Raw genomic sequence first — 23,210 nt, 5'->3', positions numbered from 1 at the left:
TGTGAATAGCATCTAAAAGTACATCTAAAGCGGACAAAATGGATATGTTACACATGAATATAAAAAAATTCAATCATAGGGAAATACAACTTTTGCAAAACCGTTGTAACCAAAGTAACAAATTCACGTAAGATGTAAAATGACCTACTGAATTTGTCCGCTTTGAATGGTCTAATGGATGCCGTTTACAGAACTGCGATATCAGTTCTTGATGCAGAGCTATGAATTTGTAAACTTTGTGCTTCTATTTTTTTCAAACGGTCAAATATTTGAAAATCGTTTTAAGAAAATTCAAGCCCTAAATCGAAATTTCGCTTCCAACAGTCACTAGAATTTAACTTTCTCTTTCAAATGCAACAAATTTCATCAAAATCGATCCAGGAGTTATCTCATAAAAACGTTTTTGCGTTTTACATGTATTTGAATAGGCCGCGTCGGAGTTGGCCCCGAACTAAAGCTTCCTCTTAAATTTAGAATGTGATGTGTCCGCTGAGACTCGGATGCGGCGGAATCTAGCAGGGTATTGGGTTGTGATTGTCTTATGAGGGTGCCCTGTCTGCGTTAGACAGGGGGCTGAGGCATTTTGTAAGTGTCCACTAAGTGGACTGCCCATTTGAGCGCGCGCTGAATGGATAGGGTTGAGAGCTGGCGTTGACGATTGGCGCCTGCCCTATTTATTAACTTCGGGCTCCGTGCAGAGTGCGCGATGAAATGGACAGTCCACTTAGTGGACACTTACAGTCTCCATATTTTCGGAAATACCCGTCTGGTCTCTCGATATTGCTTTAATGTGAGGCGCCAACAGACCTGTATGTTCTATTTCTTGAGCGGTATTCTGTATTTGCCAGTGCAGACTGATTCACTGGGTTCATAACGTATTGGAGCGACACATTTATGAGAGATTGCGCGGCGGCGGCGGACTATAGCTTAATTTTGACGACCTACAGGGGTTTTGTAACGAGCCCCCAGTGCTCGGTGCACAAACGTTTTACAGATAGCCACAGAGCCACCGCGGCGGGTTTTGAATTTAATTGAATTATGGGGTTTTGCGTGCTAAAACCATGATCTGATTACGAGGCACGCCGTAGCAGGGGACTCCGGATTTATTTTGACCATCTGGGGTTCTCTAACGTGCGCCTACATCTAAGTACACGTTGAAAGGTATCTATATAGCGCAACAAAGCAAGGACACAAGAAGAAACGAAGACGAAGACAAGCGCTTTTTTGCGCTATATACAGATGCCTTTCAATGATGACCGACCAACAAGCCCATATCGCCACCCTCGTCTAAGTACACGGTAGCTTTTTTTTTTTTTTTTCTCCATTTCGCCCCCATCATAATGCGGCATCAGTGCACTGCGACAGATGATTGCAATTATACGACAATCGGGTTCATACATGGAATACATTACTTTGTAGGCTATATTATGAAGCGATATAAGAAGAAAAAGAAATCAGACGCACAATTTTTATCTGCAGTGACGACAGCGTTAGTTGGACCTTTTGTGTGCACAGTCGTAAACATTCGAAGCCTCCCTCCCGCCGCGGCGGCTGCATTCCCTTGGAGTCGTTGCGGAATGCAAAAAAACTCTCTATCGTGTACTTAAATTTTGGTGCATACGTTAAAGACCCCTACGTATTGAAAGTTAATTCGGAATCATCCACTACAATGGCTCTTGAAAATAACATTTCCAAATATCAGTAAATGTTTGTTTATAAAAAATTGCTACCGAAATAACTATAAGTCGTAAAGTTATATATAGTGCTCAGCGTTGTCTCGATCTATCTTCAATTAATATTCGGTGAGAAGGTCGTGTTGGGAGGCAATGCTTGAAACTCCTTACCCCTCCCCTGTTTGTTACCCTGTCCGTCATCTAAAATCAAAGTATTATGGCGTGAGCATAGGAGCTTTTCTTATGGACGAACCAAAGAGGATCAAAGCGTCCATTTTTATGCCCTTTAAATAACAGCAGAAGGTGGTTGAAACAATTTTGAAACAATATAGTGTCCGGCTGGGTATAAAGGCCACAATGTGAAATTATTTCTAAGCTTTTCTTTGCGCTGCGTTGTCTTCTGAAGAAATACAAACGCGTCGCCCTAACTCGTACTGATGACACGAGTTGTCAAAAGTTGCTGTCCCGACATTCGTTTTGGAGGGGAGTCAACACCGTGCCCCCTGGGTGACGTTCGGTGAGGGGACTCCTGTTTGTCTATATACGTGCTTCGGTGAGACAGCGTCATTACAGCAGAAAAGCGCCAACTTGAACGCGCAACTTTGCGGCATCTTTTTATTGATTTTTATCGTTTTTTTTAAATATATGTGTGTGTCTGTGTGTGGGCGTGTGTGTGTGTGTGTGTTTTCCATTTCGCTGCTCGTTGGAACGTAGGCGGTGGGTAAATATAGACTGAAAGCTTTCACAAATTGCGCTAGACTACATGTTTTTTTTTAAAGTCCTTCGATTTTCCTTAGAGCCTCAATCATATATCTCCTCGCTGACAAAAAGGCGCTGTGGCACGTGTGGTTTCTGCTCATGTCGGCTCTCTCGTGGTGCGTTGTTGCGCGCAACCCCGAATGGGAGCCGCAGTAACGTGATGCTTCTTGTGGACCTGACCGTAAGTAGTGTGCCAGCATCCGCAAAGCTCCTTTTTCAGATGACGAAGTACACTTCTATAAGAGAAGTGTAGTTCATGAGCATTCAGTCGACATATATAGTCTCAACCTTTTGTAACCGAAGGAAAGTTATAAGGAAGGTATATATACGTAAAAAAATTACTAAAAAGGAGAATGTATGATCGGCCTCTTTCTTTTAATTAACTTCTCTCGTTTGCGTAAACATGTCAAATCTTGCTTCATGTAGCGTCGCCATCTCCATTTTTCGAACCTTCGTACAAAAATATATGTTGCATACTTTCAAGGCGGCGTGATCGACGGTGCTTTCATGCGACCACAGCGTTAAAAAGCTAAAATGCTCACCAACTGAAGTAAGGGTTAGCCCGATTTTATTGCACGTCCTGCACTGCGCACCTTAGGTGAAAATTATTTTTATTCGACAACGACGACGAGTTTTTACTCTCTTCGATATCACAGTCTTGTTATTGTGCTCGATTGCAGAAACTTAATTATTTGCTAAAATAAAGTCATATCTTCTTTTTTTCTCCTTTTTAATTTGTTAGCTCGTAACAAGGCTGTTTTTATGAATCGCCTCCGAGGCAATGCAGCCTGGAATTCAAAATTTAGCACCGACTCACATAACGTACGTGATAATTGGTTGGCACATCGTCTTTTCATTTATAGTTCGGCAAACCGCACCTCTGTTCAACATATAAACAAATTCTAGCTTTGTAAGCAACCTGGTATGATGTACTTTCACGTGAAGTCAAGCGCGCTGGTAGCCGAATCCGCGAAGCCTTGGATGTGATATAATGAGGCTTTGGTTTTGATTTCTGACACAATGCAAGAGTGGTGTGCTGGCCCACCTTACACGAGTGTCATATGGCGCACTTTCGATCGCAATTGAGCCCGAGTGGGATCGAATTTCTCGGTGGCAATTGGCTCCTTTGCGCAAGCTGCGGGAGGGGGACAATCACGGTCGAGAATTTCGATCCCTATTGGGTCCGATCGCAATCGGAAGCTAAAGGCTGTGTGACACCGGTACTACACGCCAGTTTCGATCATCATTTGTTTTCCCCGTGCATCTGCGGCAGGGCTGCAGCAAGGAGGTTTAATTTGAAAAAAGAAAAAAAAAGTTTTGAGTGGAGATTATGCCCGAAAAGTGAAGCCGACTGCCGCCATACAGCAGCTGTAGACAAGTGCAATGATTTTCTTTTCGCTTCCTGCGGCTTTATTATGGCAAATTTTGCCGTATATATATTTCTTGATGTGTCTGTTTGTGCCGCTGGTTTTAAGATGAAACTTGCAAGAACGTCTTGGCGAACAATAGGGGAGATCGTGATATCACTATTTATCAGTCAATGTTAATAGTTCAGCGCGAAACACTGAGGAGGAGGGAACACTAATGAGGAGGGAAGATAACCGATGGTCATTAAGGGTTACGGACTGGATCCCAAGGGAAGGGAAGCGTAGCAGGGGGCGGCAGAAAGTTAGGTGGGCGGATGAGATTAAGAAGTTTGCAGGCATGGCATGGCCACAATTAGTACATGACCGGGGTTGTTGGAGAAGTATGGGAGAGGCCTTTGCCCTGCAATGGGCGTAACCAGGCCGATGATGATGATGATGATGATGATGATGATGATGATGCGAAACACTGAAATTTAATTTCCCTAGAATTTGCACTAACGGAACAAGGGCAGTTAAAATGTGACCGATCGCGATAGTATGGGAGGCGGGGGAGGGGGCACGCTTTGAGGTGTGAAGTAGAGGTAAGCGCTGGCTTTACCTCTGCTGGTAAGAGTCTGTGGGAATTTTATTTTAACCTTCTTGGGCTGCAGCTGTAGGCCAGGAACAAACCGGAGAAAAGTTCGATCATGTCCTCCTTTGTGACGCTCAGCGGGCTTCGTTCCAGTAAAATTATTTGAAATCTTTGGTAATCTTCAGTTGTAATTATTTGTTAAAGTCATAGCATACCAATGAGCCTTCCAACATGGCGGTGTTTGATGACGTCAGACACAGTGCGCTTTTGCTGGTGGCTACTAAATGGATGGGTTGGATGGATGTTATGAGCGTCCCCTTTGGAATGGGGTGGTGGGTTGCGCCACCAAGCTCTTGCTATTATACTGCCTAATGTCCTAGCTAGATTAAACAATTAAAAAAAAAACACTATGAACTTCCACAACCAAATTTTCTGATCCCCTATTGCGAACTGTGCTTTTCTACGTCTCCGTTTTTTGTCCTTTCCCTACTTTTCTTCACCCGCCGTGGTTGCTCAGTGGCTATATGGTGTTGGGCTGCTGAGCACGAGGTCGCGAGATCGAATCCCGGCCACGGCGGCCGCATTTCGATGGGGGCGAAATGCGAAAACACCCGTGTGCTTAGATTTAGGTGCACGTTAAAGAACCCCAGGTGGTCAAAATTTCCGGAGTCCTCCACTACGGCGTGCCTCATAATCAGAAAGTGGTTTTGGCACGTAAAACCCCAAATATTATTATTACTTTTCTTCCACCAATCCTCCAATCGCCTCTTACTAAAGCCCCTCCATCCACGCGCCACTGACACGGCGGCACATTCGCATAAGTATTACTCTTGATGAGGCAAGACGATGGACTCAAAGTTCCCGCGCAATGTCGTATTGACCGCTCCGCTAAATTTGGCGAAGTTTGCGGTGGCGCACAGCTGAAGCCGTCAACACACACGGGTGCGCTGCCCTTCGCAACTTCACGCAACGCGATGGACGGCGCGTTTCTTGATTGCGTGTGAGTAGGGTCGCAGTCCGAAGAAGAGGAAAAGGAAACGCGGGATAAAATGCTAGGACCCAGCTTTATTGGAAACACAAAACTTCAATGAGCCTTTCTACATGTACGGCCACAAATTATCTGCGGGAACGAGAGATCAAGTGTAGATCCAGTCCGGGATATGTAACGATGATCTATTTTCCAGTTCCTTTCCTTTTCGCACTTTGTGAGTGATCCGAACCGTACATGGTTCGAACGGCACTCTACTTACATAATCACCAGGATCGGTTTGTCATAAGCGATGTACGATAAAGTGATACCCCAGTCCAATGCCTCCTTTGCACAGTCACACGGGCCATGTTCAATCGTCTCGATCGCGATCAAGCTCGATTGAAAGTGCTCCGTAGGACGGGGAGTATCGAATCAAGTGAAAAGAATTGGCACTACTGGACGAGAGTGACAAAGGCAGCACATCAACAGAAAAACACAAGTTGCTGCGCAGATGAGCGACTCGAGAACAATATTCCACTTTATTTTTGTAGTATATGATACTTTCCCGTTTGAATCACTACACGTGACGAATTTGTTGCTTGTTTGTTTGTTTGCTTGCTTGCCACCACCAGGACCGCTAAAAACATCTGCAGCAACCGCCCGTCCACTCTCGCGATCGCTGTCGCGGTTTTTGAACATTTACACTTGCCTTAAATAACGTTGGCGGCAGCTTACATTTATAAGGCTATAAGCTCCTTGTCCTTGTGGGAGATGGAGCTGTATAAGTCCTTCGAAGGAAAACAGCCATGTGAACCCTTGCCAAGACTAGCCAAGGCACTGATTCCCTTGTCAAAATTGCTGCCTGACTGACCGCTTGAGGCAGTTGGCGTGTGTTTGCGGGCTGCACTCACTTTTGGAAAAACACTTTTCTGTAGCACGTATTAGCAACAGAAAGCGTATATCTAGAGCTTTCATGTTGCTCTACAATATTATCATTGAAAATTTTCATGTAACTATAATATTTGAGAAGTTAATTAATTAATTGAGACTAATTGTGTAATTGAGTGGAATGCAAAAAATCATCAGTTTCTCCAAGTGACGGCAAACAACATTACCTTGGTTCTGTCCAGCTAAGTGGCATTTACATATTTTTAAAGTTTGGCTCAAGTTATGTGGGACATCCAAGATATATGTATATAGTAAGATACTCCAACTTGTTTATAGCACAGCTGTTTATTCTCATCACCAATTAAGGAAAGACTTCACTATTTTTGGACTAGTACAGCCTTTACCAGTGTGATGTTTATTCTCAGGCCGTCCTTTATCTTATTGCAGGACTCTGGTCCACCCGTCAACTTGGAGGGGCCAAAGCAGATCGAGAATGGTACATTCGAACGACCCTGCGAGAACTATTGATTTATGTTGTCTTCCTCATAGTGCTCTGCATATGTAAGTTGTTACACTTATTGGTTAATGGTTAAGATGTTGACAAGATATTTGCTGTACGCAAGAAGTGCTAATATGTGGTCAGCTTGCCAGAGGATATATTCTTTTAGTGTAAACACATAAAATTAAAACTTGTAGCCCCAGGCTGTCTCACCTTCATTGTAGCTGTTTTGATCACTGGACGATAGAAGCATTAATTCATATTTCAGTGAAACTTGAAGGGCCCCTTACCAGGCCCCATTGCAAATTTTGGTTATACACTGGAAGATGTAAAAAGATATCTAAGAAGCATTTTAATGAAATAATGTTTTAGATCAGTTCATTATTAGGAGATAGAAGAAATTAACGGCCGTGTTACCATAGTGTCGGGAGGCTACGTCACTGCCAACAGAGACACTCTCTCTCTCTGCCTCTAGTAGCATTGCCAAGTAGTGTTCCTTCCATGCCTTCTCCCATACCGGAACCGAGGGACATACTGCAGTGTCGAGTCCCTTGTCTTTTCTTGCACCGTTGTGCCTTCCGCATTGGATGGTTAGTAATTGCAAGTGACGAAACACATACCGAGAAGAGGCGCGTGTGTGACCACAACTCTCTGAGCAGGGAGCAAACGCCCTCAAGAGGGAAAGAGTGCGGCGTTTGGTTTAGAATATCAGCTGTGATTGCACCGTGCAGCATCAATATACTTTGCAGAAACAACTATCAGCACGTCATGTATACAGGGTCCTGAATATTTGGCTGTACATGTTCAAAAAAGATATTGTGCTCACCGCTGCACTGTTCTTGCTCAAATTTTGCACAGTGGTCGCATTTTGGCGTCGACTTCGTTTAGTATAACACTTGGCACAGTTAATTGCCTGGTTTCTAAGAAGAAAAGAATGGAAATTTGCCTGCACTTATGGGGATGCGAGCTGCTGCCGCAACGGTGCAAGCATAAACTTGTGTCACCACCTGTCGTCCTCTGCAGAAAGCAGTGTTTCAGAGAGGGCAGTCACCTGTTCCAGGCATAGAGTTTCCTACAATATTACTAGAGGGAACTCTGGCACTAGTGTCTACGTGAGCTACAATGGGAGTGGTTGTCCCAGCATGGGAATTATGGGAAGTACATGGATTTGCCTAAACTTCGTCCTTTTGGCTTCAAACGGCTTTTTGACTTTGTAAACTCATTTTTAACAGTGTATCGCATAATAAGTAATTAAAGAAACATCATTAAAATTGCCCTACGGCAGGATTCAAACACAGGGACTCTAGTACAAAAGTCTGATATTGAACCCATTAAGACACAGATGCATGTATAGACAAGCGAATGAAACGCACTTATGAATTTATCGCGGGCATGCCAGTGCCTTGAGACGCTTGGCGCGTTTCGATTTGGGCACATGGACAAGCGCAATCGTTGCAATTAATAGCAATTGTACGCGTTCCGGGCGTCTTCTGCACTTCGAAGAATATAGATTGCGCTGAAATATACGACAATAAGATTTATATAGCATAATATACAAAGCCACAAGAACGTCTGAATCCACAAGCACGAAGATCAGACAAATCCATGTACTTCCCATCATTCCCATGGTAGGACAACGACTGCAGCGCCAGAGTTCCCTCTAGTAATTTTTGTAGGAAACTCTATGGTTCCAGGAGCGGGCAACACATGGCAGCCCTCCCTAAAACGCTGCTTTGTGCAGATGACAGCAGGTGGCGACACAAGTCTGTGCCAGGGCCGGCTTTTCAGACGCCATTTTTCCCATAGACGAAAACAGTTTCTCATATTTGTCTTAAAAAAACAGGTGATTAATTGTGCCAAGTGTTGTACTAAATGAAGTCGACGCCAAAATGCAACCGTTCTGCAGAACTTTAGCAAGAACAGTGCAGCGGTGAGCACAAAATCTTATTTTGAACACGCGCAGCCAAATATTCAGGAACCTGTGCACTATGCTTGTTTGTTAAAGATGGGCAGACCTGGCGAGGAAGATTCCAGTGTTCACATTGGTTGTTCTCTTTCTGTTTAGGTACAGTTTCTAGAGTCTGCAGTGGAACTGTTTCTTGTCATGCCTACTTATCTGTTCAGTCTTGTTGTAGTGTAGTAGTGTAGATAAATTTGGGTTGGGATAAAATGTTTAAATTGAACTAGAAACACCTGCTTAATTATATCACATATCTGGTTCACAGTAACAGTGCACAATTTTATGTTCAGGCGTTTATTGCTAACTGCACTATGTGTAGTTGGCTGTTGTAATTGTGTAATAGTTAGCAAATAAGAAATATAAATGTTGAAAGTGATACCTTAACTACAAAATTCGATTTAAGAACTTATTTAGTACTCTCATGGGTCTATAAAGTAAAGATCTATTGCTTCTAACTGGTTTGCCTTCTAACACAGGCCTCTTCACTTCAAATCAGTGATGCTCATTTTTGATTATTAAGCTACAGTTGCATAGTCTTTGTTTTTCTTTTTCTTTTGTTTTTGCTACCTGCAGGGAGGGCAGAAAGAAATTGAAAAATGAAGAGAAATCTGCCAATGGCCATATCAACTTAAGGGAGCTATTAATTTTTGCTGCAAAGCTCAGAGATGTTGTCTTCATGTATCTCTAGAGCATTTTTAAATGGGATCTATATCAAGCACACTTGATATTTATGCACATTTTCTAACACCAAACAACCCAGCTTTTTACACTCATAAACGTTCTAAGTGTTCACGAAAGAACTAAGGTATGCCCATCCACTTTAAACAGTTTGGCCTCCTTACCTTAGCTTCCAGTAGATTGCTTTGCACATCCTGTTAGTCAAAGGTAGCTTATTCATCCGTTTACTATTAGTGCAGGAGGAGGCCCTGGAGTGCCAAAACTGTCGGGGGGGACCTCATATGAGTACAAACTACATGTATAACATGCATATACGTGTATCAATGTTCCATGGTGCAGTGAACCATGTACCAATGCACTATGTTATATAGATGTGTATTATATCTCCTTACAGTGACCTTTGGCATGATGAGCCCTACTATGTACTACCAAACAAAGGTTATGAGTGACCTCTTTTTGGACTCTACCTACAAAGACAACACCAGCAACCTCAGGGGCTCGACTAGCCTTGATAATTTCTGGTCGGTATGTACATTTTTCTGCTGTTCACATCACCTTTCAATTTATAAGGGATACCAGTTATATGCAAGTAAGAACAATGCTTCTTCTGTATAGGATGTGAAGTGGGCACAACGAAAAAAACCCTAAGCAAATGCACCTCACTAAAAGGCGCATATAACCATAGCACTCTTGTGGTGCTAAAAACTGTAAGAGAAAAAACTCTGCAATTTTATTGACAGCTGTTGCATGAACTTGTGAAACTTGTAAGTAGTATTTTTATTCCTAGAGGAGTACTGGTGCAAAATTTTGAGGTTCAGATATCAGTATAGTTCAATTTTTCCTTGTCCTAAAGACTGTGTAGGTGGCTGTCTTCAAACTGTAGGACCTCATGATATGGAGATGAACACAGCAACTTTAAGGCATCCTGTGGTGTAGACAATATAACTTCTCCAATTAGTTTGGAGCGCGCCACTACGTGCCACAATGGTCCGGTCATAAAAGACGACGAGGACATGCCCAGCACGCTGACGGTGCGCGAGCGATGGAATCGGCAGAATCAGGCTTCTGTCTGATTGAGTGGGCTTGGCTAAAAAATATAATTTGTGGACACCAGGCACCAGTGTCTGTCTGGTTTTTATTCACCTACAAATTGGTGACCTGGACGTGATTGCCTGGCATTCCAGTCAAGATGAGGAAATTAATACTGAGCCCCCCGAGTTTGCCTGTATGAACATCCACAGTGAGGCTACTGTGTGGCACAACCTCTGGCCTTCTACTGCACCTCCCACCAAATTCTGGTTCTCAAATCTGCATCGCTTGTTAAAGCTTGTCTCGCCAATAAAGTAACTGGTTACATGTGTAAGTTTATGGGTGAGAGGCAGGTAGGCAGGGTGGAGAGGATGTAGGTATGCATGGATGCTAGGGACAGCAGACCACCTGCTGCCATCATCTCCCACTCAGGCTATGCCTTTTCCTTGAACTTGGGCTGCCCCCTCACCTTCTCTTCCTTTAAAGGGGCCCTGAACCATTCCTTGGGCTTGGTGAAAAAATAGTCTGCAGATAGCATACTCTGCTGTGAACATCTCAGACAAATTTTGCAGTCACGCGTGACACATGGATCTCGCAAGTGGAGCATGAAGTCACCTTTCTCTCAAAAGTTCTCTTTTCAACAGAAACCTGCTCCTGACTCTTTTCTGAATACTTTATTTTGTAATACATCAGATTCCCATGTACAGCTGCTATTGGCCAATAGCTGACGTCAATCAAGAAAGGTGTTTGGATCAGTGTGCTTCTTCCTACTGTTACTGTGTATATGTATTGGTGCAGTTTAATAAACAGGCTGCAGTAAGCGAAAATCTGCTTTTGAATTTTGATAATAATTACGTACTTCTCGGAGAACACTATCGTCTGCTCACACTCGGCCGCAGCCGTCCACATACGAATTAAACTTTGACCACCCTGCTTATCAGTGTTGTAGCCACCGGGTCTCACTAATTTTAACTAGTTTTGAACACTCAACAATCTTCGGATCACATGAAACTCAAGGTCAGACCACACGCACGCTTGCCAGCGTGCGCTCACTCCTGGCCGTTCCTGATTAAATGCCTTGGCAGACTTTGCTCCATAATTAGCGCTTCAAAATGCGCAAGTTGGATGTGGCTTCCATCCATCGGTCAAGCTCATGCTGGACAAAGCCGGACCACACCACGTAGCACAGCCAAACAGTAGCATATGAGCGCGAGCATGCACTCTAGCCCTGTCATGTGCAAAGCAAACGCTGCCGTTCCATGGAGCTGTGGTCTGCTACGTAGCATAGATACCGTGGCCACCGCAGGGTGTCATGACGAGTCCACTGGCTAAGCGCACTGCGGCTCGCTGAGGACAACAACCACATTTGATGCGCCATAGGCACCAAAATCGGAAATAGCACTGTATCTACGTGAACATCAAAAATCAAATTTAACCTGCGCACCATGGGGATGTTAAGTAGGTGGAGCTTTATGGGCACACCCCACTCCACCGTAGCCTTCACAGTGCAAATCATTGACGAAGCAGTGGAAGCAGTGTAAACGGTATGTTTGATTGCCAGCAGCTCCGCTTCTGCTGAATGCATCGAACTTTTTGTGGCAAGATATTTCTGACATAGTCTAAATTTGTTGTAAAGTGACGTCAGCCGCAATCAGACTGCCTTGCAAGCGCTGACGGCACGTGGGTTTATCGTTTGATATCTTTCCCTTGTTCTCCCTTTCCCCTTCCCCCTCTCTGTTTCGTATATATACGAAACAGAGATGGGGAATGCGGGCGACCCTTGGTGCGTATCATGCAAAAGGTATAAGATGCGACGTCGCGCCTCCATCGGAATGACTACTCGCCGGCCCCAGTATAACAACCCGTGGGCCAAAGAAAGCTCCAATTTCTTGTCAAAAAAAGGTGCGATGCTGGTGTTCAAGCCTTTCGTGCAGGGCGGCCAACCGTTCTTAGTGAATCGCATAAGTTGACTCAGAGCAGGGTCACCAGCAGTTAACTGCCTTAGCTCCTCAACTGACACAGTTCCCTCATCGAACACAGTCAAGGCCAGCAGATAGTCTGGTGGGTCCGCTCCTGGTGGCTTCGGCTCAGACGTACGTTATGGCAGTTTACTAAGGGCGTCAGCGTTGAGCAGTTGTTTACCAGGAGAGTATTGAAGCTGATAGCGGAATCCGCCTAAGTACAGCACCCAGCACTGTATTCTGGCGGCTGCCAATGCTGGAGTTGGTTGATCTGCCTTCAGCAGGGCCACGAGCGGCTGGTAGTCAGTGACCAATACGAATTCTCGGCCTACGAGGTAATCACGGAATTTATACACTCCAAACACAAGAGCAAGGGCTTCCCTCTCAAGCTGGGAATAATTTTTCTCAGCCCTTGTTAGCGTTCTGGAACGGAACCCGACAGGTTTGTTTATCTTTCCGAATGTATGGAAAAGCACGGCATCTATTCCGTCGTGTGAAGCATCACACTCTAGCTTGAGGGGTCTCTCGGGATCACAGTGAGCCAGCACAGCCACTTCCCGAAGGCATTTTTTTGCATCATGAAAAGCTGCTTCTTGCGCATGTCCCCAGAACCAACATGTGCCGTTCTCTAATAACTTGTACAGCGGTGCAAGTACGGAAGACATGTTGGGCATGAACTTTGAATAAAATGTAATCATGCCCAGAAACGACCTCAACTGCTGAATGTTTTGTGGGTTGGGGGCTCGCGCGATTGCTTCAACAAGCTTCTCTATTGGATGCAGACCTTCACGATCAATTTTATGACCCAGATACGTCACTGCCTCTTGGCGAAAGCTGCATTTCTCAAGTCTGAGCTTCACTCCATGCTCACGAAAACGCTGCAGTACTTGTCGTAACCTGTCGGTGCTACCAATTTTCTGATACCAAAACGTCGTCAAGGTAAGCCTGAACATCTGTCGGGCCCTGCAGAATGGTTTCTATTTTCCGCTGGAAGATGGCAGGCGCAGAAGCTATGCCGAACGGCAGTCGGTTGTAGCAAAGCAAACCATGGATTGTATTGATTACGCACATCTTCCTTGAGTCGTCTTCGAGGGGGACTTGGTTATACATGTCTCTTAAATCCAGCGTGCTGAAGCAGTCCCCACCGTTCGGGCATGTGAAAAGGTCATCAATAGCTGGTAACGGGTACTGCTCCAGTTTACAAACAGGATTCAAGGTCACCTTAAAATCAACACAGATTTCTAACCGCGCCATTTTTCTTCATTACAGGCACAATGGGAGTAGCCCACTCGACGTGCGTTACAGGTGACAGTACTCCTATCAATCTCTTACGAAACTTTGTCGCGTAAAGCAAATGGAAGGGGACGGGCCTTACAAAATTTCGGCATGGCGCCTTCCTTGAGCTTCAGATGGACAGGGTGTCCGTCGATTAGACCCGGCTCGGGGCTGAAGACGTCTTTGAACTCTGACAGGACGGTATGCATGGCGGGGGTGCGGCTGCTTCCTGGACCAGAGCTTTGTTGCACTGATACGTTCAACACCGAAAATCCTGCGTCATTGAATTTGGAAATCAACTCTCGTCCACAGAGGCTCGGACCTGAACAGTTCAGGACCATCAAGGAACTCTTGACCTCCTTGTCATTGTAGCACACTGACATACTCAATTTCCCTAATACTGGAAGTTCTCCAAGATAACAGGACAGTTTAATGCATGTGGGTTCTAATTGCGGCCACTGTTCACGGTTTTTCTCAAAAATCTCTTTGGACACAACACAGACGGGTGAGCCGGTGTCCACAATCATAGGTACGTCAATGCCACACCATGTGAAAGTACGAAGAATAGGTGGTGGTAGCCGACCATTGGAGGATGCGGTTAGTGTCCAAATGTGCATATCGTCTCCATTTTCCTCAGTAACATCCGTTGTTACTGCAAACACTTTTCCTTGCCTGCATTGTGAATGTGGTTTTGGGCGTCCTTTCCACACGTCGCTTTGGCACATCTTCGCCAGATGGCCGTATCCACCACAGTGGTAACACCTTGCTTTCGCCCAGCCGCAGGCATTTCTGTTGTGTTTCTTACTTTCACAACGCCCACATGCTGACACCGGTTTATCAGCTTGTCGTGCATTGACCTTGAGCACGGGTTCAATGTCAGAAGACATCTTCTTTGTATCTTTTTCTGCTGCTTCTGCTGATATGGCAATTGCTTCAGCCTCCCTCAACGTCAAATCTGTTTTCGCTAATAGCTGCTTCTGAACAGCGCTTGACCTCACTCCACAGACGATCCTGTCGTGAAGCATCCGCTCTAGCATGCCACCGAAATTACAGCCATCTGCAATCCGGCGAACTTCAACGATGAACTGTTAAATGGGCTCACCTTCCAACTGGCAGCGATTGAAGAACCAATAGCTCTCCGTTATTTCATGACACTTGGGGTCGAAGTAGTCATCCAAAACTTTGACTGCTTCCTCGTATGCCTGCGAGTTTGGATTCCTTGGTGCAACCTGTCCTGAGAGCACTTGCACGGTGCGCGTACTTAATGCTGCTACCAGCAATGCCCTCTTGTTTCCCGAGTCGCTGACGCCAGTTGCCTCAAAATAAGCTTCTGCCTTCACGATGTAGGCCTTCCAGTTGTCGGATTGGTCATCGTATTCCAGTAGTTGATGATGAGCCATGGTCAGTATTTCCGCGGCTGCTGTTTCCTGCTTAACTACCTGGCTTAATTCATTTTTCACCTCGAGGGTTCTGTCTGGCCTCGTCGCCACTGTTACATAGTTACGACACACATGGCGTGTCTTACTGAATACGACAGCACGCAGTTCGCAGGTTGGAACATGAATGTTTATTGCTTCCGTCTTGGAGCGTATATATACGAAACGGAGAGGGGGGGGAAGGGAGCACTAGGGAAGGATATTAAATGATAAACGCACGCACCGTCAGCGCTTGCAAGGCAGTCTGATATCGGCTGACATCACTTTAAAACAAAGTTAACTTCAAATTCATTTCTCAACTTCGATAAAAAGTGGTTCAGGGCCCCTTTTAAGGTGGTTTAGCATGTGTTTTCAATATGCAAAGGGACTTGGGGTGAAGCATTTGGGTAACAATTACTTGTTAGACTGTCAGTGTGCCTTAAGGCCGATTGCAATGTAACTTTAAACCATGTAAAAAGCCTCATTTTAGATAGTATATACATAGGGGAGCTTCTATGCAAAATGTTATTTTTAAAATACAAGTTAATATACCAGCAGTCATAGAGGCATTGCATAATCAAGGAGTACAGACCGCCTACGTATATGTCTTGGAAAATATCTACAGAAATTCCACAGCTACCTTAATTCTGCACAAGAAAAGTAGGAAGATACCTGTACAGAAGGGGTTCAGACAGGGAGACACAATCTCTCCAATGCTATTCACTGCATGCTTGGAAGAAGTATTCAAGCTGCTAAACTGGGAAGGCCTGGGAGTAAGGATCGATGGCGAATATCTCAGCAACCTTCGGTTTGCTGATGACATTGTTCTATTCAGCAATACTGCAGTCGAGTTACAACAAATGATTGAGGACCTTAACAGAGAGAGTAGTGGAAGAGTTGGGTTGAAGATTAATACGCAGAAGACAAAGATAATTATGAATAGCCAGGCAAGGGAACAAGAGTTCAGGATCGCTAGTCAGCCTCTAGAGTCTCTGAAGAAGTACGTTTACCTAGGTCAATTAATTGCAGGGAACCCTGATCATGAGAAGGAAATTCAAAGAATAATAAAAATGAGTTGGATCGCATAAGGCAGACATTGTCAGCTCCTGACTGACAGCTTACCATTATCATTGTAAAGAAAGTGTACAATCAATGCATTTTACCGGTGCTGACGTATGGGGCAGAGACTTGGAGACTGACAAAGAAGCTTGAGAACAAGTTAAGGACCGCACAAAGAGTTATGGAACGAAGAATGCTAGGCATAACGTTAAGCGACAGGAAGAGAGCGGTTTGGATCAGAGAGCAAATGAGTATAGCCGATGTTCTAATTGACATTAAGAGAAAAAAACGTAGCTGGGCGAGTCATGTAATGCGCAGGTTAGATAACCATTGGACCATTAGGGTTACAGAATGGGTACGAAGAGAAGGGAAGTGCAGTCGAGAACGGCAGAACACTAGGTGGGGCAATGAAATTAGAAAATTCGTGGGCGCTAGTTGGAATTGATTGACACAGGACAGGCATAATTGGAGATCGCAGGTAGAGGCCGTCATCCTGCAGTGCACAGAAAGGGATGATGATGATGATGATGATGATGATGATGATGATGATGATGATCTCATGGAAAACTAGCAAATATATATGTTCTTGGTTCTAAAACTTAAAAAATGCCACCATTTCCTCTTGCTGAAAATAAAGCAGAACCAGCAGCAACATTGAGAATCGGCAGGGGCAGCTGGGCATGACTTGTGCGATTGGGTGGCACTCGTGGTGTACTGAAGATCTCTGAGGTCATATTCTAAGGTCTGAGTCAAATCCACTAATGACCAGGTGCACCCTTTGTCTGCTAAGGTGCCATTTAAAGGCTGGTAATTTTTTTAGATTTGACAATTACCAGTCCTTCAGCTTTGCCAAGATTGTTTCTGTAATATGTAATGCTACTACTAATTATAACCGATTTGGTAAGAGAGAAATTTCATTGTATGTAGTTAGTTTTTGAGACACCTGAGTAAGCTAATAAGCTTGTACACACTCAGCCTTCTGTGGCACAGTCTGGATGCCTCCCATATGAGTCAGCACGTTGTGATACTATGTCGTAACCTGAGCTGTATTTCCGGTTATCACTTTCAGAAATACTTTTGCGTGACATAATGATCTGTACAACACTGTAATGGAGTTATGGGCATCATGTTTGCTGGTTATATCCAGTGAGTGCACCCTGAAAGTGATTGACAGAATACAGCCCCTGTTGTACTATTAACCAGGTGCCCTGTGGTGTCATGCTGTTGTTAATCTTCAAAATCAAAACGAAGACTGGCTACAATGAAAGAGGATGTAAATAATCACTCATCATATGCAAGAGAAAATGAGGTGCCATACAGTGATTTCTGGTTTAATAGCTACAGATTGCAGCTGAAAAAAACAAAACTCTCTTGAACATTTGGGCTGGTACTCCTCTAAGGAAAACCCAGAGACATCGTTATGGAGATAGTACAGGCAGCAAGAGCTACTGGAGGGCTCCAGTGTTGTCTATAGTTCAGCTAGAAATATCTTAGGTTGCGCAAATTATATCTGCTTCAAGGTGCCAAAATAGTTGCTTGTTGCCTACAATGAATACTTATGTCTCGAGATAAAGTGAGCAGTGCTGTACCGATGGAATAGCTCTGTGCAGCAGAACACACTCACATAATGAAAGAAACCGCCATTTTGGACAAGACCAAAAGTCAGATGACACACATGAGTGCTGGTGTTCTTTGTCTTATTGAAAAAACTAATTTGTTTCATTTTTGTCTATTTCTCAAATGCAGTTTGTAGAGGATGTGATGCTGGGTGCTCTGTACTGGGAGAACTGGTACAACAACCAGAGCACACTAGCCGATGACCGCAACATCCTGTATGAAAATCGACTTCTGGGGAGCCCCCGTATTCGTCAGTTGCGTGTGCGCAATGACTCATGCAATGTCCACTCGGACTTCAAGAAGGCCATCACCCAGTGCTTTGACAACTATTCCCCGCACTTTGAGGACAAGGGGCCCTTTGGGCTCATGAATGGCACTGCGTACGTATCTCTGCATTTGTCCTGCCACTTCTCTATGGCTCTCTCCAGCACCTACTCCTGTAGGCCCAGTCACTCTTTGCAACCTTCGACAAGTACCTTATTAGAGGCACTGATGCCATAGACTTAATCACGCTAAACTGGTTCAGTAATTCTTTAGAACTCCCACAGCATTTGTCCATTGAGAAAATTTGACTTTGTTAGCAGAGAAATTTACAATTGAAGGCTGAACCTGCTAATATATGATGACAGTGACGTCATCATTTTGTCGCTTCCCACATTTTGCAGTCTTTTCAGTGTTGAGCCCTGTTTGTACATATGATGTGTATTTTTCTCTTGCGTATTATTTGTGCATTATGATTGCTTCTCACAGCACTTGTCACATCTGTGGTTTCTGGGGATTACGTTGTGTGTGCACTTTATTACGTACTTTTACATTCATAAATTTCGAGCAGTAAAATGGGGCACTGATATATTGCAGTCGATAATGGAGGAGAGCTTCTATCTTTTTTTTCTAAAAGCTGTTCAGTGATTTGCGTATTTCTTTGCATTAATTTTACAAGAAGAATAATTAGTAATTATAAAAGCTTACATTTTGTTCGATTTTATTTTCACGATTGACATAGAGAATCTTAGTCCAAGAGAGTATTTTACAACTGACATGTCTTGCCTTTATTGCGTCTTTTTTTTCCCCCCAGCTTCTTCTGACACACATTATGAGTTCTCAGACAGGCCTGCGATCAGTGAATAGTTGGCTTTGGAGGTTTTATAAAGACATACAGATCAACTGCTTGTTTTCATACCTTCAGATATTTCTTATCTTACTGTATGCTATTGTATATCCTGGTTTGAAACTTAAATTTGCCCCAAAGTGCTTAAGCAAAGCTTACTGATGGCATGGCACGGTTTGATAGCAGTGATGGGACAGCCTTGACCCCACTGTGTTTATTCAGTTGTTAAGAGTTTGGGAATGGCTTCCTGGAGTTTAATGTTGATATGGTGATCAAAGTGTGGCAGCAAAAGTGTGCTATACCAGATTGTTGTTCATAATATTAAGATTGGCTGAATCACGTCCCTGACCAATGCTTTGTAGGTTCAAGAGCATTCATTCTTGGCAATTTAATGATTGTGTTCTCTGGGGAGCAGTTCCAGGGAAGAAATTGGGATTAAGCTGATTTGTATAGGATCAGGCTGGGTTGCAGTAGTTGGGGAGACATGTACTTTTACACAAAATGAAAGGGTGCACTCATGTCCATGCCTTTGTGCTGACCATTCTATTCTAGTAAGGTAAATTGGAACTTTGGTACTTGGTTTAGGATTTTACCACATTCTTTAGGACACTGATCAGTGTGCCAGAATACACACAAATTCCACTCAGTTCCCTACAAAAGATTATCTTTGATGTGTCTTCCGTTCCGCTTGTGGTGGTCATGTTAATATTGCCTGCTGGTTTCTGCTGAACGAGCATAGACGAGTGCATATGGGGCACGTCACCAGGCCCCATTGGAAATGTTCATTATACACTGGAAGTTGTAAGGTGCCATCTAGGAAGTGTTTTAAATAATTTTTCAGATAGGTTCATTGTAAGGGGAGTTGAATGTTGCATTGCCATGCTGCCAGGATACAAGCTTCACTGCCAACATAGGCACTCCGCCTATTCCCTTGACTAGTGCCTACAAGGGACTCTCTTTCCCTGCCTCCTCTTACATAGTAATACTGCAGTCAAGAGACCGCACTACTTTTACGTCACAAGTCACGTCTCCTTTCTTTCTTTTCTTTTCTTTCTTTTCCCCCCTCCCCTCTTTCTTTTTGCTGTGCTGCGTTCCTCCTGTTGCCGGTACTGCATGTCCTGCATTGAATGATTTACCAAACTCACATGCCGTAATCGGTGACAAAACAAGCAGTGCATTTTATGTACAGGCATTTGGGCATGTACTTGTCTCTTTGGCTAGAAGGGGAGTTCCCCCGAGAGGAAGGATGTGCAGGTTGTGTGTGAAATTTTTTCAGCGGGTTTGGCACCATGCAGCAGTTTGATACTCTGCGCACAGGATTGCCACTCTGCGATCTACCCGCCATTCTTGTTTGTTTGCAATGCCCAAACCTGGGGAGGGGCCCTTTAACAGCTGACACTGTCATGTGCAATGTGCCACTCATGTGCGTGGCACAAAAGTAGCGAACCGAGGCAGGAGAGGATAGGATGTGACTTCTTTCAGTGCAAGGGGTCCGAAAAGCTGATGCAGTAAAATCCCTATTCATCTGCTGCACCACAACATCGATGAAATGCAAGCACTAAAAGCAGCAGTGACTCGCAAGGTAATCATTGTGGTACTATACCAAGTGTTTCACGTAACTTGAGTGAAAGATTTAAAAAAAAAGTGGTAAACCACAGCTGAGTCACACCAACGACATATTGTTTGCTGTCGCGTGGCACTCCTCAGAGTACTTTCTATATTATGCTTAAGTAGTTAATTAACTAAGATTAATTATTAAAAAGAAATGTTAATATTCACTTTAGGGCCAAGTGCGTTTTGTTACGTTGTAGAGGAGGTTTAAAAACAACCAATTCCATTTTCTGGGGTAACGCACGTCCTGCATGGCGCTTTTTCCGGCTTTTAAAGAAATCTTGGGAAATATGAAAAACAGAAAAAACACACGTGACTGCTCTCATCGAACAAAGCGCGAGCACGGACCGTGGCAAAGTGCCTTGCCACTGCTTCCAGCGTCAGCTTGATTGTGTGTCAAAACTTTCCACGGGGGCATGTTTTTTCCTATTTCGCAAGCTTTCTTTAAATGTCGGTGAAAGCACCACACAGGAGGTACATTGGCACAGAAAATGGGATCGGTTGTTTCTAAACCCCCTCCTCTACAATGTAATGAAACACACTTGGCCCTGAAGTGAATATTAAATTTTTTTCATAATTCATCTTAGCTAATTAGCCAATTAAGTGTGCTATAAAATATACCCTGAAGAGCACCACATGATGGCAAGCAATATGTTGTTGCTTTCACCCAGCAGCAGTTTACCGCTTCTTTTTAAATCCTCGGCTCAAGTTACATGGAACAACCGGTATACATTAGACTCCCATTAAAACAAATTCAAAGGGACCATGAACATCTGCTCGTCTTAACAGAAGTTTGTCTTAACAGAATCGATCCACAGAACTATAAATCTACTATTCTTGGTGCACGCAGATATACACGACAAAAAACAATAAATGAAACAGCATTACGACGAAAAAGCAGATGTAAAAAGGGATGTTTATTTTAGTTGCACGATACAAGGCATTGCTTCATGCACTCTTGTTTTGGCCATTGAGTAATTGTTGCTTGGTGGCACTGAGCAAACCTGTGCATTCAGACAAAATGCTGACATTTCAACTAGTTTGCTGAAAGATTCTTCACTGCCGTTGCTAAAAGAAACAGACCAAAGTATTCAGGGCTTTCTCTGCATCATGTGTAAAGACCGCCAGTTGTTGTCACTACTGTGCAGTGTCCTCACCATAATTACCAGCCTGCAGAGGCACATCGAAGACTTCCCCAATTATGGTTTATATGGTGTCTGCCCTGCAGGTGGCACATCATTATCGACAGTGGCGTTGCCATTCGTGTCCACAGAAACACCATTTACTTCTTGTGTAGCTAGCAGAGTTCCCTCCTCCAAATCTATCCATGGGGGCCTCTCTCTCAGTGAGCTGAGTCGCAGTGACTGGAAGTTTGGCTTAACCACCAAATTTACAGTTTGTGTTGGACAGAATTTAAATTTTGTGTTTTTTTAGCATTTTGTCTAAAACTAACCAAATAGATGTTCACACAGCATTCCTCATAAATGGCGTATAGAAGTACTGGCATGATATTTTTGACTCTTCATTTTTTCCATTGAGTAAAAATTCTAGACCTATAAACCCTAGAAAAAATACGGGCAAGGCTCAGAGCACCCCAAGTAACTTAATGCACCATGTTTTCCAGACTATAGTCCACGTACTAAACAAGTTGTAAAGTTGGAATTTCCCGTGGTGCGGACTATACATTACCTTATTTCTTCAGATTGGCGATGCACTTGAAGATAATGAAGCCAGATTGTCCCTCTAAACATTTCCTGTGCTAAATCACCTAGTAAATAAGCTCTGCAATGGTCGTCATTGCACACAAGCAATATATCTTGCTAATTCTGGCAGTATGGGATAGTGTTAGGGTGTATAAGATATACGCCACAAAGTATGGAACACCATGGCAATATTCAAGCGAATGCACACCGTCACGGCATTGCTTAAGCTCAGTGTAATCAACCGTGTGCAAGAAGTAAAGATTCTGAAGGCGATAACAACATGGATGAGCTGTTCGTCAAATCCGACATGCTTGACTTGTTTTTGTTCTGGCAGCCCCAACAAAAGTGGTTTTGATGGCTTTTAGTATTGACTCCTATATGTACAGTCTAATAAAGGACCCAGGTTTTTGCTAGTTGAAAATAATATTTTTGTGTGCCTACTGTTCACTTGTTGCACACAAGCTAAAACATTTAATTTCTGTTAAAGTTCGTCCTTGCGGACTGTATAGCGGGTGCGGACTCATCATCATCAGCAGCAGCAGCCTGTTTTATGTCCACTGCAGGACGAAGGTCTCTCCCTGCGATCTCCAATTACCCCTGTCCTGCGCCAGCCGATTCCAACTAGTGCCCGCGAATTTCCTAATTTAATCGCTCCTAGTCTTCTGCCATCCTTGACTGCGTTTCCCTTCTCTTGGCACCTATTCCGTAACCCTAATGGTCCAACGGTTATCTAACCGGCGCATTACATGACCTGCCCAGCTCCATTTTTTCCTCTTGATGTCAGTTAGAACATTGTCTATACCTGTTTGCTCTCTGATCCAAAATGATGCAACATGATGGGTGCGGACTACTTAAGGAAAACACTTTATTTTAAGCCCTAATTGCCACTGGGTGCGGACTATTGTTCAGAAAATACAGTAATCGACAGTAAGACAGTAATAGCTTTTCTACAGCCAGTTTCGGTTTCACATTTACAGTGTCATGCCGTCATGATGCTGAAGGCTGTCATATGGAAGTGGGACATTGCGACATCTTGACACTTGGTGTGGCTCACTCAGTCGCCTCCT

The 23,210-nt window shown here is 43.9% G+C and overlaps 1 protein-coding gene across 3 annotated transcripts in view; it reads left to right on the top strand.

The window, feature by feature from the left end:
* Nucleotides 1-23,210, top strand: part of LOC142579173 (polycystin-2-like) — a 75,948-nt gene that overhangs the window by 5,037 nt on the left and 47,701 nt on the right. Inside the window, exons 1-4 of one of the 3 annotated variants that reach the window (XM_075689142.1) lie at nt 5,330-5,473; nt 6,676-6,789; nt 9,760-9,890; nt 17,851-18,101. In XM_075689142.1, coding sequence (XP_075545257.1) covers nt 9,771-9,890; nt 17,851-18,101 — 371 coding nt within the window. In that variant the 5' untranslated portion in view covers nt 5,330-5,473; nt 6,676-6,789; nt 9,760-9,770. The other 2 variants (XM_075689149.1, XM_075689131.1) reach the window with 2 other exon arrangements.

The sequence above is a fragment of the Dermacentor variabilis genome, chromosome 1, assembly GCF_050947875.1.
Source record: "Dermacentor variabilis isolate Ectoservices chromosome 1, ASM5094787v1, whole genome shotgun sequence".
Lineage (NCBI taxonomy): Eukaryota > Metazoa > Arthropoda > Arachnida > Ixodida > Ixodidae > Dermacentor > Dermacentor variabilis.
The sequence above is the reverse complement of the archived record's forward strand: the minus strand, read 5'-3'. Positions and strand labels throughout refer to the sequence as shown.